At 45.7% G+C, this 27500-nt stretch overlaps 3 protein-coding genes across 54 annotated transcripts in view; 2 read left to right on the top strand and 1 right to left on the bottom strand.

The window, feature by feature from the left end:
• The window catches only part of LOC118376442 (calmodulin-regulated spectrin-associated protein 2-like), a 135044-nt gene that overhangs the window by 97904 nt on the left and 9640 nt on the right, over positions 1 to 27500 (bottom strand). For all 3 annotated transcript variants that reach the window (XM_052476334.1, XM_052476332.1, XM_052476333.1), the window contains exon 2: positions 22188 to 22447. In XM_052476334.1, the coding sequence (XP_052332294.1) occupies positions 22188 to 22447 (260 nt within the window). The remainder of the gene's footprint in view (positions 1 to 22187; positions 22448 to 27500) is intronic.
• Positions 16303 to 17500, top strand: LOC127910974 (uncharacterized). Its single transcript, XM_052476345.1, has 2 exons — positions 16303 to 16670; positions 16702 to 17500. Exons 1-2 carry the CDS (start codon positions 16618 to 16620, stop codon positions 17498 to 17500), a joined length of 852 nt encoding a protein of 283 aa, XP_052332305.1. The 5' UTR covers positions 16303 to 16617.
• Positions 18380 to 21841, top strand: LOC127910972 (uncharacterized). 50 transcript variants are annotated; one of them, XR_008077048.1, is made up of 9 exons: positions 18614 to 18762; positions 18853 to 19032; positions 19098 to 19189; positions 19718 to 19775; positions 19888 to 19967; positions 20028 to 20135; positions 20261 to 20698; positions 20850 to 20991; positions 21050 to 21829. XR_008077048.1 is itself a non-coding variant. In XM_052476336.1 (7 exons), exons 1-5 carry the CDS (start codon positions 18380 to 18382, stop codon positions 20592 to 20594), a joined length of 1005 nt encoding a protein of 334 aa, XP_052332296.1. In that variant the 3' UTR covers positions 20595 to 20698; positions 20850 to 20991; positions 21050 to 21819. The 50 variants fall into 50 exon arrangements, 6 of the variants coding, with proteins under 6 accessions (XP_052332296.1, XP_052332298.1, XP_052332297.1 ...); XR_008077049.1 differs by having other exon boundaries at positions 19718 to 19797; positions 19914 to 19945; positions 20056 to 20135; positions 21050 to 21828; XR_008077046.1 differs by having other exon boundaries at positions 19888 to 20135.

Below are 27500 nucleotides of genomic sequence, written 5' to 3'. Positions count from 1 at the left end.
TCTCCCCTATACCACATACCCATTCCCCTTTCCTTTCCTCTCTCCTATACCACATACCCATTCCCAGCTTCCCCTATACCACATACCCATTCCCCCTTTCCTGGATACCACTTTCCTCTCCTCCTATACCACATACCCATTCCCTCTCCCCTATACCACATACCCATTCCCCTTTCCTCTCCTCCTATACCACATACCCATTCCCCTTTCCTCTTGTCCTATACCACATACCCATTCCCCTTTCCTCTCCCCTATACCACATACCCATTCCCAGCCTTTCCTCTCCTCCTATACCACATACCCATTCCCTCTTCCCTATACCACATACCCATTCCCCCTTCCTCTCCCCTATACCACATACCCATTCCCTTTCCTTTCCTCTCCGCCTGATACCACTACCCATTCCCCCTTCCTCTCCCCTATACCACATACCCATTCCCCTTTCCTTTCTCTGTCTCCTCCTATACCACATACCCATTCCCAGCTTCCCCTATACCACATACCCATTCCCCCTTTCCTCTCCCCTATACCACATACCCATTCCCCCTTTCCTTTCCTCTCCTCCTATACCACATACCCATTCCCTCTTCCCCTATACCACATACCCATTCCCCTTTCCTTCCCCTTATACCACATACCCATTCCCTCCTCCTATACCACATTCCTCTCCTCCTATACCACATACCCATTCCCCTTTCCTCTCCTCCTATACCACATACCCATTCCCTTCTCCTCCCCCCTATACCACATACCCATTCCCCTCCTCGTATACCACATTCCTCTCCTCCTATACCACATACCCATTCCCCCTTTCCTCTCCTCCTATACCACATACCCATTCCCCCTTTCCTCTCCCCCTATACCACATACCCATTCCCCCTCCTCCTATACCACATTCCTCTCCTCCTATACCACATACCCATTCCCCCTTTCCTCTCACCTGGGTCCTCCTATACCACATACCCATTCCCCCTTTCCTCTCCTCCTATACCACATACCCATTCCCCCTTTCCTCTCCTCCTATACCACATACCCATTCCCCCTTTCCTCTCCTCCTATATCACATACCACATACCCATTCCTCCTTTCCTCTCCTCCTATATCACATACCACATACCCATTCCCCCTTTCCTCTCGTCCTATACCACATACCCATTCCCCCTCCTCCTATACCACATTCCTCTCCTCCTATACCACATACCCATTCCCCCTTTCCTCTCCCCCTATACCACATACCCATTCCCCCTCCTCCTATACCACATTCCTCTCCTCCTATACCACATACCCATTCCCTCTTTCCTCTCGTCCTATACCACATACCCATTCCCCCTCCTCCTATACCACATTCTCCCTCCTATACCACATACCCATTCCCCTTTCCTCTCCTCCTATACCACATACCCATTCCCTTTTCCTCTCCCCCTATACCACATACCCATTCCCCCTTTCCTCTCCTCCTATATCATACCCACATACCCATTCCCCTTTCCTTTCCTCCCCTACCACATACCCATTCCCCTTTCCTCTCCTCCTATACCACAGACACATTCTCCTTTCCTCTCCTCCTATACCACATACCACATACCCATTCCCCCTTTCCTCTCCCCCTATACCACATACCCATTCCCCCTTTCCTCTCCTCCTATATCACATACCACATACCCATTCCCCCTTTCCTCTCCTCCCCTACCACATACCCATTCTCCTTTCCTCTCCTCCTATACCACATACCCATTCCCTTTCCTATACCACATACCTATTCCCCCTTTCCTCTCCTCCTATATCACATACCACATACCCATTCCCCCTTTCCTCTCCTCCTATACCACATACCCATTCCTCCTTTCCTCTCCTCCTATACCACATACCCATTCCCCCTTTCCTCTCCTCCTATACCACATACCCATTCCTCCTTTCCTCTCCTCCTATACCACATACCCATTCCCCCTTTCCTCTCCTCCTATACCACATACCCATTCCCCCTTTCCTCTCCTCCTATACCACATACCCATTCCCCCTTTCCTCTCCCCCTATACCACATACCCATTCCCTCCTTTCCTCTCCTCCTATACCACATACCCATTCCCCCTTTCCTCTCCTCCTATACCACATACCCATTCCCCCTCCTCCTATACCACATTCCTCTCCTCCTATACCACATACCCATTCCCCCTTTCCTCTCCTCCTATACCACATACCCATTCCCCTTTCCTCTCCTCCTATACCACATACCCATTCCCCCTTTCCTCTCCTCCTATACCACATACCCATTCCCCCTTTCCTCTCCTCCTATATCACATACCACATACCCATTCCTCCTTTCCTCTCCTCCTATATCACATACCACATACCCATTCCCCCTTTCCTCTCGTCCTATACCACATACCCATTCCCCCTCCTCCTATACCACATTCCTCTCCTCCTATACCACATACCCATTCCCCCTTTCCTCTCACCCTATACCATACCCATTCCCTCCTCCTATACCACATTCCTCTCCTCCTATACCACATACCCATTCCCCTTTCCTCTCGTCCTATACCACATACCCATTCCCCCTCCTCCTATACCACATTCATCTCCTCCTATACCACATACCCATTCCCCCTTTCCTCTCCTCCTATACCACATACCCATTCCCTTTCCTCTCCCCCTATACCACATACCCATTCCCCTTTCCTCTCCTCCTATACATACCACATACCCATTCCCCCTTTCCTCTCCTCCCTACCACATACCCATTCCCTTTCCTCTCCTCCTATACCACAGACCCATTCTCCTTTCCTCTCCTCCTATACCACATACCACATTTCCCCCTTTCCTCTCCCTATACCACATACCCATTCCCTTTCCTCTCCTCCTACACATACCACATACCCATTCCCCTTTCCTCCTCCCCTACCACATACCCATTCTCCTTTCCTCTCCTCCTATACCACATACCCATTCCCCCTTTCCTCTCCTCCTATACCACATACCTATTCCCCCTTTCCTCTCCTCCTATATCACATACCACATACCCATTCCCCCTTTCCTCTCCTCCTATACCACATACCCATTCCTCCTTTCCTCTCCTCCTATACCACATACCCATTCCCCCTTTCCTCTCCTCCTATACCACATACCCATTCCTCCTTTCCTCTCCTCCTATACCACATACCCATTCCCCCTTTCCTCTCCTCCTATACCACATACCCATTCTCCTTTCCTCTCCTCCTATACCACATACCACATACCCATTCCTCCTTTCCTCTCCTCCTATACCACATACCCATTCCCCTTTCCTCTCCTCCTATACCACATACCCATTCCCCTTTCCTCTCCTCCTATACCACATACCCATTCCCCTTTCCTCTCCTCCTATACCACATACCCATTCCCCCTTTCCTCTCCTCCTATACCACATACCCATTCCTCCTTTCCTCTCCTCCTATACCACATACCCATTCCCCCTTTCCTCTCCTCCTATACCACATACCCATTCCACCTTTCCTCTCCCCCTATACCACATACCCATTCCCCCTTTCCTCTCCTCCTATACCACATACCACATACCCATTCCCCCTTTCCTCTCCTCCTATACCACGTAAAACATACCCATTCCCCCTTTCCTCTCCTCCTATACCACATTCCTCTCCTCCTATACCACAGACCCATTCTCCTTTCCTCTCCCCCTATACCACAGACCCATTCCCCCTTTCCTCTCCTCCTATACCACATACCCATTCCTCCTTTCCTCTCCTCCTATACCACATACCCATTCCCCCTTTCCCCTCCTCCTATACCACATACCCATTCCCCCTTTCCTCTCCTCCTATACCACGTAAAACATACCCATTCCCCCTTTCCTCTCCTCCTATACCACATTCCTCTCCTCCTATACCACAGACCCATTCTCCTTTCCTCTCCTCCTATACCACATACCACATTCCCCCTTTCCTCTCCTCCTATACCACATACCCATTCCCCCTTTCCTCTCCTCCTATACCACATACCCATTCCCCCTTTCCTCTCCCCCTATACCACATACCCATTCCCCCTTTCCTCTCCTCCTATACCACATACCCATTCCCCCTTTCCTCTCCTCCTATACCACATACCACATACCCATTCCCCATTTCCTCTCCTCCTATACCACATACCCATTCCCCCTTTCCTCTCCTCCTATACCACATACCCATTCCCCCTTTCCTCTCCTCCTATACCACATACCCATTCCCCCTTTCCTCTCCTCCTATACCACATACCCATTCCCCCTTTCCTCTCCTCCTATACCACATACCCATTCCTCCTTTCCCCTCCTCCTATACCACATACCCATTCCTCCTTTCCTCTCCTTCTATACCACATTCCTCTCCTCCTATACCACATACCCATTCTCCTTCTCTGGAGCATGGATATAATCCTTCTCTCTTCTCTTCTTCCTACACAGATATATTCCCTCTTCTCTTCTTCCTACAGATATATTCCCTCTTCTTCCTACAGATATATTCCCTCTTCTCTTCTTCCTACAGATATATTCCCTCTTCTGTTCTATCTACAGATATATTCCCTCTTCTCTTCTTCCTACAGATATATTCCCTCTTCTGTTCTTCCTATAGATATATTCCCTCTCTTCTCTTCTTCCGACAGATATATTCCCTCTCTTCTCTTCTTCCTACAGATATATTCCATCTTCTCTTCTTCCTAAAGATATATTCCCTCTTCTCTTCTTCCTACAGATATATTCCCTCTCTTCTCTTCTTCCTATAGATATATTCCCTCTTCTCTTCTTCCTACAGATATATTCCCCCTCTTCTCTTCTTCCTACAGATATATTCCCCCTCTTCTCTTCTTCCTACAGATATATTCCCTCTTCTCTTCTTCCTATAGATATATTCCCTCTCTTTTCTTCTTCCTACAGATATATTCCCTCTTCTCTTCTTCCTATAGATATATTCCCTCTCTTTTCTTCCTACAGATATATTCCCCCTCTTCTCTTCTTCCTACAGATATATTCCCCCTCTTCTCTTCTTCCTACAGATATATTCCCTCTCTTCTCTTCTTCCTACAAATATTCCCTCTCTTCTCTTCTTCCTACAGATATATTCCCTCTTCTCTTCTTCCTATAGATATATTCCCTCTCTTTTCTTCCTACAGATATATTCCATCTTCTCTTCTTCCTACATATATATTCCCTCTTCTCTTCTATCTACAGATATATTCCCTCTTCTCTTCTTCCTACATATATATTCCCTCTTCTCTTCTTCCTACAGATATATTCCATCTCTTCTCTTCTTCCTACAGATATATTCCATCTCTTCTCTTCTTCCTACAGATATATTCCCTCTCTTCTCTTCTTCCTACAGATATATTCCCTATTCTCTTCTATCTAGATATATTCCCTCTTCTCTTCTTCCTACAGATCTCTTCTTCCTACAGATATATTCCCTCTCTTCTCTTCTTCCTACAGATATATTCCCTCTCTTCTCTTCTTCCTACAGATATATTCCCTCTTCTCTTCTTCCTACAGATATATTCCCTCTTCTCTTCTATCTACAGATATATTCCCTCTTCTCTTCTTCCTACAGATATATTCCCTCTTCTCTTCTATCTACAGATATATTCCATCTCTTCTCTTCTTCCTACAGATATATTCCCTCTCTTCTCTTCTTCCTACAGATATATTCCCTATTCTCTTCTATCTAGATATATTCCCTCTTCTCTTCTTCCTACAGATCTCTTCTTCCTACAGATATATTCCCTCTCTTCTCTTCTTCCTACAGATATATTCCCTCTCTTCTCTTCTTCCTACAGATATATTCCCTCTTCTCTTCTTCCTACAGATATATTCCCTCTTCTCTTCTTCCTACAGATATATTCCATCTTCTCTTCTTCCTACAGATACATTCCCTCTCTTCTCTTCTTCCTACAGATATATTCCCTCTTCTTCCTACAGATATATTCCCTCTCTTCTCTTCTTCCTACAGATATATTCCCTCTTCTTCCTACAGATATATTCCCTCTCTTCCTACAGATATATTCCCTCTTCTCTTCTTCCTACAGATATATTCCCTCTTCTCTTCTTCCTACAGATATATTCCCTCTTCTCTTCTTCCTACAGATATATTCCCTCTTCTCTATCTACAGATATATTCCCTATTCTCTTCTTCCTACAGATATATTCCCTCTCCTTTCTTCCTACAGATATATTCCATCTTCTCTTCTTCCTACAGATATATTCCCTCTTTTCTTCTTCCTACAGATATATTCCCTCTCTTCTCTTCTTCCTACAGATATATTCCCTCTTCTCTTCTTCCTATAGATATATTCCCTCTCTTTTCTTCCTACAGATATATTCCATCTTCTCTTCTTCCTACTTATATATTCCCTCTTCTCTTCTATCTACAGATATATTCCCTCTTCTCTTCTTCTACAGATATATTCCCTCTTCTCTTCTTCTGACAGATATATTCCCTCTCTTCTCTTCTTCCTACAGATATATTCCCTCTTCTTCCTACAGATATATTCCCTCTCTTCTCTTCTTCCTACAGATATATTCCCTCTTCTCTTCTTCCTACAGATATATTCCCTCTCCTTTCTTCCTACAGATATATTCCATCTTCTCTTCTTCCTACAGATATATTCCCTCTTTTCTTCTTCCTACAGATATATTCCCTCTCTTCTCTTCTTCCTACAGATATATTCCCTCTTCTCTTCTTCCTATAGATATATTCCCTCTCTTTTCTTCCTACAGATATATTCCCTCTTCTCTTCTTCCTACAGATATATTCCATCTTCTCTTCTTCCTACATATATATTCCCTCTTCTCTTCTATCTACAGATATATTCCCTCTTCTCTTCTTCTGACAGATATATTCCCTCTCTTCTCTTCTTCCTACAGATATATTCCCTCTTCTTCCTACAGATATATTCCCTCTCTTCTCTTCTTCCTACAGATATAATCCCTCTTCTCTTCTTCCTACAGATATATTCACTCTTCTTCCTACAGATATATTCCATCTTCTCTTCTTCCTACAGATATATTCCCTCTTCTCTTCTTCCTACAGATATATTCCCTCTTCTCTTCTTCCTACAGATATATTCCCTCTTCTCTTCTTCCTACAGATATATTCCCTCTTCTCTTCTTCCTACAGATATATTCCCTCTTCTCTTCTTCCTACAGATATATTCCCTCTTCTCTTCTTCCTACAGATATATTCCCTCTTCTCTTCTTCCTATAGATATATTCCCTCTTCTCTTCTTCCTACAGATATATTCCCTCTTCTCTTCTTCCTAAAGATATATTCCCTCTTCTCTTCTATCTACAGATATATTCCCTCTTCTCTTCTTCCTACAGATATATTCCCTCTTCTCTTCTATCTACAGATATATTCCCTCTTCTATTCTTCCTACAGATATATTCCCTCTCTTCTCTTCTTCCTATAGATATATTCCCTCTCTTCTCTTCTTCCTACAGATATATTCCCTCTCTTCTCTTCTTCCTACAGATATATTCCCTCCTCTCTTCTTCCTATAGATATATTCCCTCGTCTCTTCTTCCTACAGATATATTCCCCCTCTTCTCTTCTTCCTACAGATATATTCCCTCTTCTCTTCTTCCTACAGATATATTCCCTCTCTTCTCCCTATAGATATATTCCCCATCTTCTCTTCTTCCTACAGATCTCTTCTTCCTACAGATATATTCCCTCTCTTCTCTTCTTCCTATTGATATATTCCCTCTCTTCTCTTCTTCCTACAGATATATTCCCCCTCTTCTCTTCTTCCTACAGATATATTCCCCCTCTTCTCTTCTTCCTACAGATATATTCCCTCTTCTCTTCTTCCTACAGATCTCTTCTTCCTACAGATATATTCCCTCTCTTCTCTTCTTCCTACAGATATATTCCCTCTCTTCTCTTCTTCCTACAGATATATTCCCCCTCTTCTCTTCTTCCTACAGATATATTCCCCCTCTTCTCTTCTTCCTACAGATATATTCCCCCTCTTCTCTTCTTCCTACAGATATATTCTCCCTCCTCTCCTCCTCTGATACCATAAGATACCACCCCCTTTCCTCTCCTCTTTCCCCCCTCTCTATAAACAGTCCTTGTCGGCCTGCCCCGCTCCCCCACTGCACTCTCTCCTCCTGCTGTCATCTTCAACCCTCCTCCTGACCTGGACCCAGGCCAAGTAGCGGTGTGTGAAAAACCATGAGGTCATCATAAACCCAACACAGCAACAACCACGTTTCTGAACTAAACTACACAGACTGCTGAGTGTACATAGACACACTGTCTCAACTCCTGTGGGGAGCTACACTCTGCAGCTGCCTATCCTGAAGAGATTGTGCATGTTTAAAGGACAAAGAGGTGTGTGTGTGTGTGTGTGTGTGTGTGTGTGTGTGTGTGTGTGTGTGTGTGTGTGTGTGTGTGTGTGTGTGTGTGTGTGTGTGTGTGTCAGGGAGGATATACAGGCTAGTAAATTAACTGGCTGTAGGCTTTGTCGCCAATTAAGGTCAATTCCCTGTTACACCCCAGCGACCAACACTAACGACGGCCCGCTGGCCCGGGGCCAGTAAAAACCTGTCTCCCCAGTGGTTCTCGACCGGGCCAGTAACTTTTCCGCGCATTATTGTATTCCAGTTCAACATTTACTTGCTCCGTCGCAGTCTACCATAGGAAAACAACACAGAAGACTACACACAGCAAAGTCATGCTATTAGTATTTCAGCAATAGGATTGGCCGTTCATTCAAGCATTACTATGCCCCCACGAGTCCCAACTTCACCAGCACCTGAGCAGTACAGACGTTGATACGTTCCCACAGCACACATTCACATCCTGAGCAAAAACAACCATCAATCTACTTGCTGAGCTTATTTATTTTAGGGAAAGTGATTTACAAAAGGAAACCGTCAATAGAGAACATGCTAGCAATACGCTGGCTACTGTTGATAGTCTGCTAAAAGAAAGATCAATAAAGACAGCTAGCATTGGTCTTGTATCAGCCATGGCGATCTCTCTTTAGGAACATTGGTCTTGTAGCCAGCATACAGCCTTGACGATCTCTCTTTAGGAACATTAGTCTTGTAGCCAGCATACAGCCATGACGATCTCTCTTTAGGAACATTGGTCTTGTAGCCAGCATAAAGCCATGACGATCTCTCTTTAGGAACATTGGTCTTGTAGCCAGCATACAGCCATGACGATCTCTCTTTAGGAACATTGGTCTTGTAGCCAGCATACAGCCATGACTATCTCTCTTTAGGAACATTGGTCTTGTAGCCAGCATACAGCCAAGACAATCTCTCTTTAGGAACATTGGTCTTGTAGCCAGCATACAGCCATGACGATCTCTCTTTAGGAACATTGGTCTTGTAGCCAGCATACAGCCATGACGATCTCTCTTTAGGAACATTGGTCTTGTAGCCAGCATACAGCCATGACGATCTCTCTTTAGGAACATTGGTCTTGTAGCCAGCATACAGCCAAGACGATCTCTCTTTAGGAACATTGGTCTTGTAGCCAGCATACAGCCATGACGATCTCTCTTTAGGAACATTGGTCTTGTAGCCAGCATACAGCCAAGACGATCTCTCTTTAGGAACATTGGTCTTGTAGCCAGCATACAGCCATGACGATCTCTCTTTAGGAACATTGGTCTTGTAGCCAGCATACAGCCATGACGATCTCTCTTTAGGAACATTGGTCTTGTAGCCAGCATACAGCCATGACGATCTCTCTTTAGGAACATTGGTCTTGTAGCCAGCATACAGCCATGACAATCTCTCTTTAGGAACATTGGTCTTGTAGCCAGCATACAGCCATGACGATCTCTCTTTAGAACATTGGTCTTGTAGCCAGCATACAGCCATGACGATCTCTCTTTAGGAACATTGGTCTTGTAGCCAGCATACAGCCATGACGATCTCTCTTTAGGAACATTGGTCTTGTAGCCAGCATACAGCCATGACGATCTCTCTTTAGGAACATTGGTCTTGTAGCCAGCATACAGCCATGACGATCTCTCTTTAGGAACATTGGTCTTGTAGCCAGCATACAGCCATGACGATCTCTCTTTAGGAACATTGGTCTTGTAGCCAGCATACAGCCATGACGATCTCTCTTTAGGAACATTGGTCTTGTAGCCAGCATACAGCCATGACGATCTCTCTTCAGGAACATTGGTCTTGTAACCAGCATACAGCCATGACGATCTCTCTTTAGGAACATTGGTCTTGTAGCCAGCATACAGCCATGAAGATCTCTCTTTAGGAACATTGGTCTTGTAGCCAGCATACAGCCATGACAATCTCTCTTTAGGAACATTGGTCTTGTAGCCAGCATACAGCCATGACGATCTCTCTTCAGGAACATTGGTCTTGTAACCAGCATACAGCCATGAAGATTCTCTCTTCAGGAACATTGGTCTTGTAGCCAGCATACAGCCATGACGATCTCTCTTTAGGAACATTGGTCTTCTTGCCAGCATACAGCCATGACGATCTCTCTTCAGGAACATTGGTCTTGTAGCCAGCATACAGCCATGACGATCTCTCTTCAGGAACATTGGTCTTGTAAACAGCATACAGCCATGACGATCTCTCTTTAGGAGCATTGGTCTTCTTGCCAGCATACAGCCTTGACGATCTCTCTTTAGGAACATTGGTCTTGTAGCCAGCATACAGCCATGACATCTCTCTTTAGGAACATTGGTCTTGTAGCCAGCATACAGCCATGGCGATCTCTCTTCAGGAACATTGGTCTTGTAACCAGCATACAGCCATGACGATCTCTCTTTAGGAACATTGGTCTTGTAGCCAGCATACAGCCATGGCGATCTCTCTTCAGGAACATTGGTCTTGTAACCAGCATACAGCCATGACGATCTCTCTTCAGGAACATTGGTCTTGTAGCCAGCATACAGCCATGACGATCTCTCTTTAGGAACATTGGTCTTGTAGCCAGCATACAGCCATGACGATCTCTCTTCAGGAACATTGGTCTTGTAGCCAGCATACAGCCATGACGATCTCTCTTCAGGAACATTGGTCTTGTAACCAGCATAAAGCCATGACGATCTCTCTTCAGGAACATTGGTCTTGTAGCCAGCATACAGCCATGACGATCTCTCTTTAGGAACATTGGTCTTGTAGCCAGCATACAGCCATGACGATCTCTCTTTAGGAACATTGGTCTTGTAGCCAGCATACAGCCATGACGATCTCTCTTTAGGAACATTGGTCTTGTAACCAGCATAAAGCCATGACGATCTCTCTTTAGGAACATTGATCTTGTAGCCAGCATACAGCCATGACGATCTCTCTTTAGGAACATTGATCTTGTAGCCAGCATACAGCCATGACGATCTCTCTTTAGGAGCATTGGTCTTAAAGAGGCAGCGTCTTATTTTTAGATGTACATTTATATTCTCGAAATGACATCCACTGTACTTTAGAAACCAAAATGTATGCAATTAATACAATTCTCGAGAATAGAGTACACTTATATTCTATTAAACAGCTTTTTAACACACATCATAATAACCAAATGTAGCCTATTAAGAGAAAAGCATGCTAACCTGTTGGCCCTGTGCGACCCCAATGCATTTGAAACCTACACCAGTAGAAATTTTGTTTTGAGCCAGTGAGAAAAAGTTAACATTGGACCCTGCACGCTCATTATACACACACACACACACACACACACACACACACACACACACACACACACACACACACACACACACACACACACACACACACACACACACACACACACACACACACACACACACACACAGTGGATACTGCGTCAAAGTCCCGTCCCCCCGTCTCCAACCCATCCCGTCATCACACCTGTGAAAAACAACTTCCATTGATCAATCTTCAACATACTGAACTAGAGACTTTATTTTATCCTCTATAGATGTTTTAGAGAGAGGGGGAGAGAGCAAGAGAGGGAGAGAGAGAGGAAGAGAGGGAGAGAGAGATGGAAGAGAGGGAGAGAGAGAGGGGAAGAGAGGGAGAGAGAGATGAAAGAGAGGGAGAGAGAGCAAGAGACGGGAGAGAGAGAGATGAGAGAGGGGGAGAGAGCAAGAGAGGGAGAGAGAGAGGAAGAGAGGGAGAGAGAGAGATGGAAGAGAGGGAGAGAGAGCAAGAGAGGAAGAGAGGGAGAGAGAGAGGGGAAAGAGAGGGAGAGAGAGAGGAAAGAGAGGGAGAGAGCAAGTGACGGGAGAGAGAGATGGAAGGGGGGAGAGAGCAAGAGACGGAGAGAGAGAGAGGAAAGAGAGGGAGAGAGAGGAAAGAGAGGGAGAGAGCAAGAGACGGGAGAGAGAGAGATGGAAGGGGGAGAGAGCAAGAGATGGAGAGAGAGAGATGAAAGAGAGGGAGAGAGAGCAAGAGACGGGAGAGAGAGAGATGAAAGAGAGGGAGAGAGAGCAAGAGACAGGAGAGAGAGAGAGATGGAGGGGGGGAGAGAGCAAGAGACAGAGAGAGAGAGAGATGAAAGAGAGGGAGAGAGCAAGAGACGGGAGAGAGAGAGCAAGAGGGAGAGAGAGCAAGAGACGGGAGAGAGAGATGGAAGGGGGGAGAGAGCAAGAGAGGGAGAGAGAGGAAAGAGAGGGGGAGAGCAAGAGAGAGAGAGGAAAGAGAGGGGGAGAGAGCAAGAGACAGGAGAGAGAGAGGAAAGAGAGGGAGAGAGCAAGAGAGGGAGAGAGAGAGATGAAAGAGAGGGAGAGAGCAAGAGAGGGAGAGAGAGAGGAAAGAGAGGGAGAGAGCAAGAGAGGGAGAGAGAGAGGAAAGAGAGGGAGAGAGCAAGAGACGGAGAGAGAGAGAGAAAGAGGGGAGAGAGCAAGAGAGGGAGAGAAAGAAAGAGGGAGAGAGCAAGAGAGGGAGAGAGAGAGAGAGAGGGAGAGAGCAAGAGAGGGAGAGAGAGAGATGAAAGAGAGGGAGAGAGCAAGAGAGGGAGAGAAAGAGGAAAGAGAGGGAGAGAGCAAGAGAGGGAAGAGAGAGGAAAGAGAGGGAGAGAGCAAGAGACGGGAGAGAGAGAGAAAGAGACGGGAGAGAGAGAGGAAAGAGAGGGAGAGAGAGAGATGGAAGAGGGGAGAGAGCAAGAGAGGGAGAGAGAGAGGAAAGAGAGGGAGAGAGCAAGAGACGGGAGAGAGAGAGGAAAGAGACGGGAGAGAGAGAGGAAAGAGAGGGAGAGAGAGAGATGGAAGAGGGGAGAGAGCAAGAGAGGGAGAGAGAGCAAAGAGAGGGAGAGAGAGAGAGAGGGGGAGAAGAAAGAGAGAGAGAGTAAGAGAGGGAGAGAGAGAGAGGAAAGAGGGAGAGAGCAAGAGAGGGAGAGAGAGAGGAAAGAGAGGGAGAGAGGAAAGAGAGGAAAGAGAGGGAGAGAGAGAGATGGAAGAGGGGGAGAGAGCAAGAGAGGGAGAGAGAGAGGAAAGAGAGGGAGAGAGCAAGAGACGGGAGAGAGAGGAAAGAGAGGGAGAGAGCAAGAGACGGGAGAGAGAGAGATTAAAGAGGGGGAGAGAGGAGAGAAAGGGGGAGACAGACAGAAAGAGGGAGGGTGAGACAGGAGAGCGAGACAGAGGGGGAGATAGAGAGATGAAAGAGAGGGAGTGAGGAGAGAGAGGGGATAGAGAAAGACAGAAATAACTGATGAGGAGAAATGGAGGGAAGGAAAGAGATTCTCTGTATGCCACAGCAGATGGGGCAGATGAATTGTGGTCTCTGTGTCGAGCAGCCATTAAATATTCACAAGAGAAAAATGGTTTGGTCTTATTATAAACACACTGGTTAGAATGTGGGCATTGGAGGGTGGGAGGATGAGAGAGAGAGAGAGAGAGAGAGAGAGAGAGAGAACTGCAATGCAGCCTGCCATTTTGTCGGCAGTTACAGTGCATTCTAAAAGTATCCTACACTTTTTTCACATTTTGTTACGTTACAGCCTTATTCTAAAATGTATTAAATACACATTTTTACTCATCAATCCACACAGAATACTCATAATAATAAAGCAAAAACAGGTTTTTAGAAATGTTTGCAAAACAAAAAACTGAAATATCACATTTACATAAGTATTCAGACCCTTTACTCAGTACTTTGTTGAAGCACCTTTGGCAGTGATTACAGCCTCGGGTCTTCTTGGGTATGAGACCACAAGCTTGACACACCTGTATTTGGGGAGTTTCTCCCATTCTTCTCTGCAGATCCTCTCAAAACGTCAGGTTGGATGACGAGCGTTGCTGCACAGCTATTTTCAGGTCTCTCCAGAGACCTGTTCGATCGAGCGGGTTCAAGTCCGGGTTTTGGCTGGGCCATTCAAGGACATTCATAGACTTGTCTCGTAGCCACTCCTGCGTTGTCTCGGCTGTGTGCTTAGGGTTGTTGTCCTGTCAGAAGGTGTACCTTCACCCCAGTCTGAGGTCCTGAGAGCTCTGGAGCAGTTTTTGATCAATGATCTCTCTGTAACTAGTCACTGTATGTCCTAACTAGTGTCCCAGTCCCTTCCGCTGAAAAACATCCCCACAGTAGGATTCTGCCACCACCACCATGCTTCACTGTAGGGATGGTATTGGCCAGGTGATGAGCAGTACCTGGATTCCTCCAGATGTCATCCTTGGCATTCAGGCCAATAAGTTCAATCATCAGACCAGAGGATCTTGTTTCTCATGATCTGAGAGTCTTTAGGTGCCTTTTGGCAAACTCCAAGCGGGCTGTCGTATGTCTTTTACTGAGGAGTGGCTTCTGTCTGGCCACTCTACCATAAAGGCCTGATTGGTGGAGTGCTGCAGAGAAGGTTGTCCTTCTGGAAGGTTCTCCCATCTCCACAGAGGAACTCTAAAAATGTTTTGGTACCTTTCCCCAGATCTGTGCATTGACACAATCCTGTCTCAGAGCTCTACAGACAATTCCTTCTACCTCATGACTTTTTGACTCATGACTCATGGTGTTTGCTCTGACTTGCACTGTCAACTGTGGAACCTTATATAGACAGGTGTGTGCCTTTCCAAATCATGTCCAATACATTGAATTGACCACAGGTGGACTCCAATCAAGTTGTTGAAACATCAAGGATGATCAAAGGAAACAGGATGCACCTGAGCTCAATTTAGAGTCTCATAGCAAAGAGTCTGAATACTTATGTAAATAAGATATTTCTGTTTGTCGTTATGGGGTATTGTTTGTAGATTGATGAGGACATTTTTCAATTTTATCAATTTAAGAATAAGACTGTAATGTAACAAAATGTGTAAAAAGTGAAGGGGTTTGAATACTTTCTGAAGGCACTGTATATACAGTCTAACTATTCATGAGATTGTGGCTGGATTTAAACTCAAACACACATTATCAGATTAGAATAAATATCTCTGTAATGATATCAAGTCTAACTGTTTTAAAAGCTCATGAAATACCCTCATATCAAGCTACTATACATTCTTCAATAGAAGATCAACTGAAAAGGATTGTAGATTTAAAAGGACTGCTTAAAACCTCAGTTCGAGACCAAAGGCTTGAGGTTTTACTAATTGGGGCAGACTAAATAACTGGAAGCTTCCTGCTGTATATGTTATAGTGAGGAGTAGCCCATGGTCATGACTCTCCGTTCCATTCCCTTCCATTACACACAGAAAAACTATATTCTGCTTTATTTGCCTTTTCCTAAGAAAGGCATTTTTACCTTGTACTGTGTGACATAACAGTTCTGTCTGTCTGTCTGTCTGTCTGTCTGTCTGTCTGTCTGTCTGTCTGTCTGTCTGTCTGTCTGTCTGTCTGCCTGCCTGCCTGCCTGCCTGCCTGCCTGCCTGTCTGCCTGCCTGCCTGCCTGCCTGCGGAAACCTGTCATTAGGCTTGTTTTTGTCCTTTCAGGAGACAACGCTAAGAAAACGGTCCACAGAGCACTACCTTAGAGCAGGGTTTCCCCAACTCAGTCCTGGGGACCCCAAAGGGTCTGGGTTTTCGACCTAGCACTACTAGTGGCGCAATGGATCACAAAACTCACGGATCGGATCACGTTTTGAGTCACGGATCGGATCACGTTTTGAGTCGCGGATCGGATCACGTTTTGAGTCGCGGATCGGATCACGTTTTTGAGTCGCGGATCGGATCACGTTTTGAGTCGCGGATCGGATCACGTTTTGAGTCGCGGATCGGATCACGTTTTGAGTCGCGGATCGGATCACGTTTTGAGTCACGGATCGGATCACGTTTTGGGTCGCGGATCGGATCACGTTTTGAGTCACGGATCAGATCACGTTTAGAGTCGCGGATCGGATCATTATTCGGATGAGCAAAAAAAAGGGAGACGAATATAACTTTGCTTTCCATTTATTAGTTAAAGAACACTTACAGCATGGAACTTTTACATCTTTAAATAACATCTGGACATAAAATATTCAATACTCAATTGTTAAATTAATATGAGGTATGATACCTTCTTCCTTTGAACAATAGTGAATTAAAAAATAGCCTGTGTCCACATCATCAAACAAAATAAAGAAAGCAAAGCAGACCTGAACTTATCAAAAAGATGAGGATGTCTACATTGTCTGGGGAGAGGGCAGACCTCTCGGTGCTTTTCCACCACGCCAGTGGATCACCATGCCAGTGGATCACCATGCCAGTGGATCACCATGCCAGTGGATCACCATCCAGTGGATCACCATGCCAGTGGATCACCATGCCAGTGGATCACCATCCCAGTGGATCACCATCAGTGGATCACCATGCCAGTGGATCACCATGCCAGTGGATCACCATCCCAGTGGATCACCATCCAGTGGATCACCATGCCAGTGGATCGCCATGCCAGTGGATCACCATCCAGTGGAACGCCATGCCAGTGGATCACCATCCAGTGGATCACCATGCCAGTGGATCACCATCCAGTGGATCACCATGCCAGTGGATCACCATCCCAGTGGATCGCCATGCCAGTGGATCACCATGCCAGTGGATCACCATCCAGTGGATCACCATGCCAGTGGAACACCATCCAGTGGATCACCATGCCAGTGGAACACCATCCAGTGGATCACCATCCAGTGGAACACCATCCAGTGGAACACCATCCAGTGGATCACCATCCAGTGGATCACCATCCAGTGGAACACCATCCAGTGGATCACCATCCAGTGGATCACCATCCAGTGGAACACCATCCAGTGGAACACCATCCAGTGGAACACCATCCAGTGGAACACCATCCAGTGGATCACCATCCAGTGGATCACCATCCAGTGGAACACCATCCAGTGGATCACCATCCAGTGGAACACCATCCAGTGGAACACCATCCAGTGGAACACCATCCAGTGGATCACCATCCAGTGGAACACCATCCAGTGGATCACCATCCAGTGGAACACCATCCAGTGGAATGCCGCCTGCTGCCTTGTAGGATGCCACCTCCTCTTCGATGGTGTTGGCAAACGTCTTGCCTGTGTCCTTGCTCAAAAAGGTCTCCCCGAAAAGCTCCTTCATGGCAAAATGATTTTGTGGAGGAGATGCCTCTGAGTCTGCTCCTGTCGGCTCTGTGGCTTGACCCTGCAGAAAAAAATATCATGATCTATTAAACTAACAAATGATCTATTTTCATATTTCATAGAACTATAATCGTGGCAATAACATTTAATAAAAGCCATTATTCCAAATAAAAAATGGCTGATTCTAATAGCAATAGCATAGACTAAGATTAGATTAGACTGCACTATATTTATTATGTAAGTAATTCACTCTTTATTTTACCTCTTCAGTGGCCACAGTCTCAGTGGTGAGATCACTGTATGTCCTCCGGTGTAGGGCAGGGTCTAGGTGAGGGTCTAGGTGAGGGTCTAGGTGAGACAGGGACTTGAACCTTGGATCCAGTGCAGTAGATCTATGAAGGCAGTCTGGGCTTCAGGTCCTCTCTAATGGCAGCCTTGACCTCTCTAGTGAAGGTGCTCGTCTTCCTCACTTAGGGCCATGGATTGTAGAATCCTTGTTTTCAGAGGTAGGATCATGGACACAGAAGGTACAGATTCAGTGGTCAGTAGGGTTGTAACCATTTTCAGGGGTTTGAGCACCTGGAAGACCTCCTCTGCCACTTTCACGTCATCATCAGACAAGGTGACGACGTCTTTATGTTTTTCCAGGGTCTTGTCTGTCAGTGCAGAGTGTACAGCTGCCTGCTGCTCAAGATGGCTCTCCAACATGTCATAAGTGGAGTTCCATCTTGTTGTGACATGGTGTATGAACTAGTGGGTCGGTAGCTGGAGCATTTCTTGCTTGGTCTTAAGCACATGAGTGGCTGTTTGTTGTGCTTCGGTGGAAAAAGGAAACCACCTTCCTGATCCTCCCAAGGAGGCGGTCCATCTGGTTACCTGAGATTCCCCTTAGAGATGCTAAATTGATCACATGTGCAATGCAAGCTATCTGTGGCCCCAGTCCAGCTTCTATCAATGCATTTACTTGGTTCTTGGCATTATCTGTGGTGATTGGGATATTGCCATTGGGCCTCTAGCTTCAACCCTGCTACTGCTCCTAGCAGTACCTGTGCCAGATTTGTGTCTGTGTGACTCTCATAGAGGGGGTGTGTCTGTAGCACCGGACTTCACATCTCCCACTCCTCTGTGGTGTAGTGAGCAGTCACAGTCACGTAGCTTTCTGTTACCCTGGAGGTCCACTCCTCTGTGGTGTAGTGAACAGTCACAGTCACGTAGCTTTCTGTTACCCTGGAGGTCCACTCCTCTGTGGTGTAGTGAACAGTCACAGTCACGTAGCTTTCTGTTACCCTGGAGGTCCACTCAGTCACAGTCACGTAGCTTTCTGTTACCCTGGATGTGGTGTAGTGAACAGTCACAGTCACGTAGCTTTCTGTTACCCTGGAGGTCCACTCCTCTGTGGTGTAGTGAACAGTCACAGTCACGTAGCTTTCTGTTACCCTGGAGGTCCACTCCTCTGTGGTGTAGTGAACAGTCACAGTCACGTAGCTTTCTGTTACCCTGGAGGTCCACTCCTCTGTGGTGTAGTGAACAGTCACAGTCACGTAGCTTTCTGTTACCCTGGAGGTCCACTCCTCTGTGGTGTAGTGAACAGTCACAGTGAACAGTCGTAGCTTTCTGTTACCCTGGAGGTCCACTCCTCTGTGGTGTAGTGAACAGTCACAGTCACGTAGCTTTCTGTTACCCTGGAGGTCCACTCCTCTGTGGTGTAGTGAACAGTCACGTAGCTTTCTGTTACCCTGGAGGTCCACTCCTCTGTGGTGTAGTGATCAGTCACAGTCATGTAGCTTTCTGTTACCCTGGAGGTCCACTCCTCTGTGGTGTAGTGAACAGTCACAGTCATGTAGCTTTCTGTTACCCTGGAGGTCCAGTCCTCTGTGGTGTAGTGAACAGTCACAGTCATGTAGCTTTCTGTTACCCTGGAGGTCCACTCCTCTGTGGTGTAGTGAACAGTCACCACTCCTCTGTGGTGTAGTGAACAGTCACAGTCATGTTTCTGTTACCCTGGAGGTCCACTCCTCTGTGGTGTAGTGAACAGTCACAGTCAGCTTTCTGTTACCCTGGACAGTCAGTCAGTCACGTAGCTTTCTGTTACCCTGGAGGTCCACTCCTCTGTGGTGTGAACAGTGAACAGTCACAGTCACGTAGCTTCACGTCTGTTACCCTGGAGGTCCACTCCTCTGTGGTGTAGTGAACAGTCACGTAGCTTTCTGTTACCCTGGAGGTCACTCCTCTGTGGTGTAGTGAACAGTCACGTAGCTTTCTGTTACCCTGGAGGTCCACTCCTCTGTGGTGTAGTGAACAGTCACGTAGCTTTCTGTTACCCTGGAGGTCCACTCCTCTGTGGTGTAGTGAGCAGTCACAGTCACGTAGCTTTCTGTTACCCTGGAGGTGTACTACTCTCTGTGGTGTAGTGAACAGTCACGTAGCTTTCTGTTACCCTGGAGGTCCACTCCTCTGTGGTGTAGTGAACAGTCACGTAGCTTTCTGTTACCCTGGAGGTCCACTCCTCTGTGGTGTAGTGAGCAGTCACAGTCACGTAGCTTTCTGTTACCCTGGAGGTCCACTCCTCTGTGGTGTAGTGAACAGTCACGTAGCTTTCTGTTACCCTGGAGGTCCACTCCTCTGTGGTGTAGTGAACAGTCACGTAGCTTTCTGTTACCCTGGAGGTCCAGTCCTCTGTGGTGTAGTGAACAGTCACAGTCATGTAGCTTTCTGTTACCCTGTTACCCTGGTGAGGTCCACTCCCTCTGTGGTGTAGTGAACAGTCACGTAGCTTTCTGTTACCCTGGAGGTCCACTCCTCTGTGGTGTAGTGAACAGTCACAGTCACGTAGCTTTCTGTTACCCTGGAGGTCCACTCCTCTGTGGTGTAGTGAACAGTCACAGTCATGTAGCTTTCTGTTACCCTGGAGGTCCACTCCTCTGTGGTGTAGTGAACAGTCACAGTCATGTAGCTTTCTGTTACCCTGGAGGTCCACTCCTCTGTGGTGTAGTGATCAGTCACAGTCACGTAGCTTTCTGTTACCCTGGAGGTCCACTCCTCTGTGGTGTAGTGAACAGTCACGTAGCTTTCTGTTACCCTGGAGGTCTACTCCTCTGTGGTGTAGTGAGCAGTCAGTCACGTAGCTTTCCGTTACCCTGGAGGTCTACTACTCTGTGGTGTAGTGATCAGTCACGTAGCTTTCTGTTACCCTGGAGGTCCACTCCTCTGTGGTGTAGTGAACAGTCACGTAGCTTTCCGTTACCCTGGAGGTCCACTCCTCTGTGGTGTAGTGAGCAGTCAGTCACGTAGTTAGTGAACAGTCACAGTCACGTTTCCCTGTTACCTGGAGGTCTACTACTCTGTGGTGTAGGTCTACTACTCTGTGGTGTAGTGATCAGTCACGTAGCTTTCTGTTACCCTGGAGGTCCACCCGTCTGTGGTGTAGTGAACAGTCAGTCACTTAGCTTTCTGTTACCCTGGAGGTCCACTCCTCTGTGGTGTAGTGAACAGTCAGTCACGTAGCTTTCTGTTACCCTGGAGGTCCACTCCTCTGTGGTGTAGTGAACAGTCAGTCACTTAGCTTTCTGTTACCCTGGAGGTCCACTCCTCTGTGGTGTAGTGAACAGTCAGTCACGTAGCTTTCTGTTACCCTGGAGGTCCACTCCTCTGTGGTGTAGTGAACAGTCAGTCACGTAGCTTTCTGTTACCCTGGAGGTCCACCCGTCTGTGGTGAGGGCAACAGAGGATGCCTTGGATAATTAATCAACAATTTTGATATGTTCCTGTTCATGAAGACCTGCCACGATCTCCATACTGAAGTGGGTGAGCCAGGGGATTTCATAGCATGACTCGAGCACTTTCACCATATTCTTAAACCCTTTGTTTTCCACAACAGAGTATGGCCTCATGCCTGCAGCGATAAACATCCCAATACATTTGGTGATGGCTTTAGTCCGGTCTGATTCTGCAGAAAAGGGCTTAAATGTCGCGGTGAGAAGTTGTCTGGCTGAGTTGGCTCCCGTCACTGACACACCAGGTTGATGACGCTCCATGTATTTCCATCATGATCTTATGGCTTTCTTGTGACACAATGCCCACACACCGTAGTGGTGTTGTCCACCATGCTGCTTCTGACATCATATTTGACAGGGAAGCCAAAATGCTCCCATACATGAGACTTCAATGAAGCGGGAGGCTTTTCCAGTTCTTCAGCTCTATTTTTCTTCTTTGCTTTTTGCAACGCGAGCATCCAGGACTGATTCGTTGGATTCAACAGGCCCCGTTCACGTGAGCAGAACACACAACTGCTTTTTAAAAAATCATCACATCAACCTTCAGGCTTCAGAGTAAAACACAGCATCTGTCTTGTCTTTATCTTTTCACTGCAACTCTGCATCGAGATTTAGAGAATTATTACTTTAAAAAGTAACCGCGGCAGTAGAACTGTATTTCACACTGTGATGGTTAAACTTTGCAATTGATCTGCGGTTCACATGCGTGCCGAACCGTGGGGGGTGATCCGTACGGATCACAGATCAACTACGGTCCGGTACAACACTAAGCAATACCCAGCTGATTCAAACAACCAACTTATCATCAAACCTTACCTTAGAGCACACACACAAAGAGATTGAGGATGAGTGTGTGAGTGAAAGAGAGAGAGAAGGAATAGAGATTAAAGGGGGCTGAAAGAAAGAGAAGGTGTGTGTGCATGACAGACAGCTCTCCATCCTCACCATGCGTATAGGAGTGCTGGTCAGGTCCCTCTCTGTGACCAGTCGGTCCTGGTCAGTGACGTACAGTCCCTTCTGTGCCAGGGCCTGAATGACGGTGTTGTGTCCCAGCAGGGGTTTGACGGCATCGCTGCGGAGGATGAGGCTCCCCGCCCGGCAGTAGAGCTCTGCAGACAGCAGTAGGGACGCCACGGGTGGCTTCAGGTGCTCCTGGCTGTACTGGTCCCTATAGAAGGGGTCAGAAAGCTCCTCAGGGACCGCATCTTTGGAGGGAGAGAGGAAGGGACGGGTTAGTTTGGGGATACGATGAACATAGTAAGAGCCCAGCTCCTCTGGGAGCACATCTAGGGAGGGAGAGGAGGGTTTAGTGTGAGGATAGCTACAAAAAAGGTGCTATCTAAAACCTAAAAGGGTTCCTTGGCTGTCCCCATAGGAGAATCCTTTGAAGAACCCTTTTTGGGGTGTAGGCTACATAACTGACAGCTCCTCTGGGACTGTGTCTGTAGATGGAGAGAGGAACAGGTTAGTTTGGTCACACAATAACTGACACTACAGTCAGCTCCTCTAGGACTGTGTCTCTTGATGGAATGTGGGCCACTTAGACAGTCTCTGTGAGGTGTGTAGGACAGGCCCAAGCCCTGGGCCACTTAGACAGTCTCTGTGAGGTGTGTAGGACAGGCCCAAGCCCTGGGCACTTAGTCTCTGTGAGGTGTGTAGGACAAGCCCAAGCCCTGGGCCACTTACACAGTCTCTGTGAGGTGTGTAGGACAGGCCCAAGCCCTGGGCCACTTACACAGTCTCTGTGAGGTGTGTAGGACAGGCCCAAGCCCTGGGCCACTTAGACAGTCTCTGTGAGGTGTGTAGGACAGGCCCAAGCCCTGGGCCACTTGGTCTCTGTGAGGTGTGTAGGACAGGCCCAAGCCCTGGGCCACTTAGACAGTCTCTGTGAGGTGTGTAGGACAGGCCCAAGCCCTGGGCCACTTAGACAGTCTCTGTGAGGTGTGTACGTGCCTTAATCCTGTTGATTTAAATGGGATTTACTCTTCAACAAAGTCAACATACTGTACTGCAGTCTGCCCTCAGAGACTACACAACTTTCTGCTCTTCTCTCACATGATGAGTCAGGGGGTCCTGTGAGTGTTTTTGAGTCAGAGGGGCAGTTGGGTTGAAAGGGCGCGTATGGGGCAAGTACGGTGTTCCTGGCCTGTGTGTGTGTGTGTTTGTGCATGTGTGAGTTTGAGTGTGTGTGTGTGCCTGTGTGTGTTTAGGTCTGTTGCGGTGACCGTGTCAGTGGTTGTTAGTGGAAACCTGTCATTAGGCTTGTTTTTGTCCTTTCAGGAGACAACGCTGAGAAAACTGTCCACGGAGCCCTAACTTAGAGCAGAGTTTGTGCATGCATGCGTTCAGGTAAGTGTGTATGTTTAGGTCTGTTGCAGTGACCGTATGACCACCACACCGGCAGTCACGAGTCATGAACGCAGTCAAATTCCACGTGACCGTTTAGTCAAGGTAATTAGGCTTCTCCAAGCTCTGATGCTGCTGATGGTCATTAGTAGCCTACCAAACTTGCTAACTGCCTGGTACTCAGCACTCTATTGTCCCTCTAATCACTCTGACATCAATGCAAATGTATTCAAAAATCTAAATCAAACACTTCATGAGAGCCCATGAGCTCAGGTTGCGCAACATTTCTATAGGCTATGCAATTGCAGGAGAAAACAGAGTGATGGCCTCTATTAAAAAAAAGAGGATCCCTTCAGCTTTCTATAGGCATACTATTAGAGGTTAGCCGATTAATCAGGGACGATTTCAAGTTTTCATAAGAATCAGTAATTGGCCTTTTTGAATGCTGATTATGGTCCATTACATTGTAATCCACGAGGAGACTGTGTGGCAGGCTGAACACCTGTTACGTGAGTGCAGCATCAAAAGGACCTGTGGCTGCAATATTGCACTTTTACTTTCTTCTCCAACACTGTGTTTTTGCATTATTTAAACCAAATTGAACATGTTTCATTATTTATTTGAGACTAAATAGATTTTTATTTATGTATTATATTAAGTTAAAATTAAAGTTTTCATTGTTCATTCAGTATTGTTGTGATTGTCATTATTACACACACACACACACAAATTGGCCGTTTAATCGGTATCAGCTTTTTTTGGTCCTCCAATAATCGGCATCGGCGTTGCAAAATCATAATCGGTCGACCTCTACTTACTATATTTATTTCTCAACTTTCCTAATACTAAGCACATTGCTTCTCTTTACAACCGAAGTGTAGCCTACCTGGCTGGCATGAAAATAAACCATGGGGAAAAGTGTCCCTCATTTGCTATTTAAGTGCATAGATACATGTATTTTTCCCTGCCCCCGTTTCAAGACCGGTGCATGATAATGGTCCATTCTAAATCAAAATAAATGTCAAGCATATATTATTTAGTGTAAAAACAAGATTAAATGGAGAATAGTCTGTCAATATTAGCCTGTCACTTGTGAAGTATACAGTGGGGAGAACAAGTATTTGATACACTGCCGATTTTGCAGGTTTTCCTACTTACAAAGCATGTAGAGGTCTGTAATTTTGATCATAGGTACACTTCAACTGTGAGAGACGGAATCTAAAACAAAAATCCAGAAAATCACATTGTATAATTTTTAAATTTTTAACGTGTTTGGGTCTTTCAGCATGACAATGATCCCAAACACACCGCCCGGGCAATGAAGGAGTGGCTTCATAAGAAGCATTTCAAGGTCCTGGAGTGGCCTAGCCAGTCTCCACATCTCAACCCCATAGAAAATCTTTGGAGGGAGTTGAAAGTCCGTGTTGCCCAGCAACAGCCCCAAAACATCACTGCTCTAGAGGAGATCTGCATGGAGGAATGGGCCAAAAAACCAGCAACAGTGTGTGAAAACCTTGTGAAGACTTACAGAAAACGTTTGACCTCTGTAATTGCCAACAAAGGATATATAATAAAGTATTGAGATACATTTTTGTTATTGACCAAATACTTATTTTCCACCATAATTTGCAAATAAATTCATTAAAAAAACCTAAAATGTGATTTTCTGGATATTTTTTCTCATTTTGTCTGTCATAGTTGAAGTGTACCTATGATGAAAAATACAGGCCTCTCTCATCTTTTTAAGTGGGAGAACTTGCACAATTGGTGGCTGACTAAATACTTTTTTTGCCCCACTGTATAGCGTACCAATCAAAAGATTGGATACACCTACGCATTAGATATATATTTATTTATTTATTAGAGGTCGACCAATTATGATTTTTCGATACCGATACCGATTATTGGAGGACCAAAAAAAGCAGATACCGATTAAATCGGCCAATTTATTTATTTGTAATAATGACAATTACAACAATACTGAATGAACACTTATTTTAACTTAATATAATACATCAATAAATCAATTTAGCCTCAAATAAATAATGAAACATGTTCAATTTGGTTTAAATAATGCAAAAACAAAGTGTTGGAGAAGAAAGTAAAAGTGCAATATGTCACATGTAAGAAAGCTAACGTTTCAGTTCCTTGCTCAGAACATGAGAACATATGAAAGCTGGTGGTTCCTTTTAACATGAGTCTTCAATATTCCCAGGTAAGGAGTTTTAGGTTGTAGTTATTATATGAATTATAGCACTATTTCTCTCCGGGTTAGGGAAGGTTTGGCCGGTAGGGATATCCTTGTCTCATCGCGCACCAGCGACTCCCGTGGCGGGCCAGGCGCAGTGCGCACTAACCAAGGTTGCCAGGTGCACAGTGTTTCCTCCGACACATTGGTGCGGCTGGCTTCCGGGTTGGATGCGCGCTGTGTTAAGAAGCAGTGCGGCTTGGTTGGGTTGTGTATCGGAGGACGCATGACTTTCAACCTTCGTCTCTCCCAAGCCCGTACGGGAGTTGTAGCGATGAGACAAGATAGTAGCTACTAAACAATTGGATACCACGAAATTGGGTAGAAAACGGGGTAAAAAAATATATATATTTTTTTTAAACAAACATTATCAGCCGACAGTAATGATATATTCGCAAATGTGCCCTTCTGCTGCATGACAGGCAGACCCCACAAAGGATGGGAAATAACCTAAACTACTCATACCTGTCAGGTGTAGTTCACTTTCTTTTATATCACTCAAATATCCAATTAATGGTGGCCAATATGGAGAGATATGAGGCTACCCTGATGTATCTGAATTGAGGTGATCCATTGAGGTTTACTGATCATGAAAAGCATGCAATTCCTTGCTGTAGGTCTAGATCTCTGATGATAGAGCTCAATGTGTGCAACTGTTTTTCATGGAATAATCTGAAATGTGTAGTTCTGACTAGGCTCTTCAAGAGGTGATGATATTACAACCAAATAGTTTTAGTGGAGCTGCGGGTCTCCTTGCCCCCAAGCAGCCAAATCAAATGCTCTGCACCTTAAAAGGGCTTTATAAATCAATTTATGTTTTATTGATAACAACCTATATAAATGGTCAATAGTATGGTCAATAGTATGGTCAACAGAATGGTCAACAGAATGGTTAACAGAATGGTCAATAGTATGGTCAATAGTATGGTCAATAGTATGGTCAACAGTATGGTCAATAGTATGGTCAACAGAATGGTCAATAGTATGGTCAACAGAATGGTCAACAGTATGGTCAACAGTATGGTCAATAGTATGGTCAATAGTATGGTCAACAGTATGGTCAATAGTATGGTCAACAGTATGGTCAACAGTATGGTCAACAGTATGGTCAACAGTATGGTCAACAGTATGGCCCATAGACTGGTAAGGAGTATCCTTTAATTAATTCATACAGAGGTGTAGGAGGCTACATGGCTAAGTGAGGACTCTCTTCGCCCCAACAGATGTAGGATCTGAATTTGATCACTATTTTCTTTCTGAATTTTCCTACAACTTGTAGTATATTCAAGGATGAAAAGGCTTCAAAAGTTTCTAATTTTCACATTAAAATGTCAGACTTGATTTGCCCTAACAAAAATAGATGTATCAACCCCTACAAAAAATGTCCATTAATAATCCACATAATATTTCAAATGTCCTGTCGCTGCAGGATCAAATTTCCTGCAGTAGCAAACTGGCTCAAATTAAGTTCCTACATCTATACATCCACTTAGTCATACCCATTCTTCAGAGGGGGAGGTCAGAAGCAAACCTAATCTTTACTGTGTTCCCACCCAGAGAGATGAAGGGGGCTATTTCAGACAACAGGCATTTACCACTCAACAGCCAGACCTAGCCACTTCAGCATCTAGTCACAACAACAACTGTCTGTCCCCAATTTAAAA

Source organism: Oncorhynchus keta, chromosome 23 (genome assembly GCF_023373465.1).
Source record: "Oncorhynchus keta strain PuntledgeMale-10-30-2019 chromosome 23, Oket_V2, whole genome shotgun sequence".
NCBI classification, from domain to species: Eukaryota; Metazoa; Chordata; class Actinopteri; order Salmoniformes; family Salmonidae; genus Oncorhynchus; species Oncorhynchus keta.
This window is presented reverse-complemented; position numbering and strand designations above follow the sequence as displayed.

Coding starts and splice junctions, on each gene's coding strand:
- LOC127910972 (XM_052476336.1), top strand. CDS start 18,380: ATGTGCAATGCAAGCTATCTGTGGCCCCAGTCCAGCTTCTATCAATGC. Junction 19,033..19,097: donor AGCTTTCTGTTACCCTGGAG/GTCCACTCCTCT, acceptor GTTACCCTGGAG/GTCCACTCCTCTGTGGTGTA. Junction 19,392..20,081: donor AGCTTTCTGTTACCCTGGAG/GTCCACTCCTCT, acceptor GTTACCCTGGAG/GTCCACTCCTCTGTGGTGTA.
- LOC127910974 (XM_052476345.1), top strand. CDS start 16,618: ATGCCAGTGGATCACCATCCAGTGGATCACCATGCCAGTGGATCACCA. Junction 16,671..16,701: donor GCCAGTGGATCACCATGCCA/GTGGATCACCAT, acceptor GATCACCATCAG/TGGATCACCATGCCAGTGGA.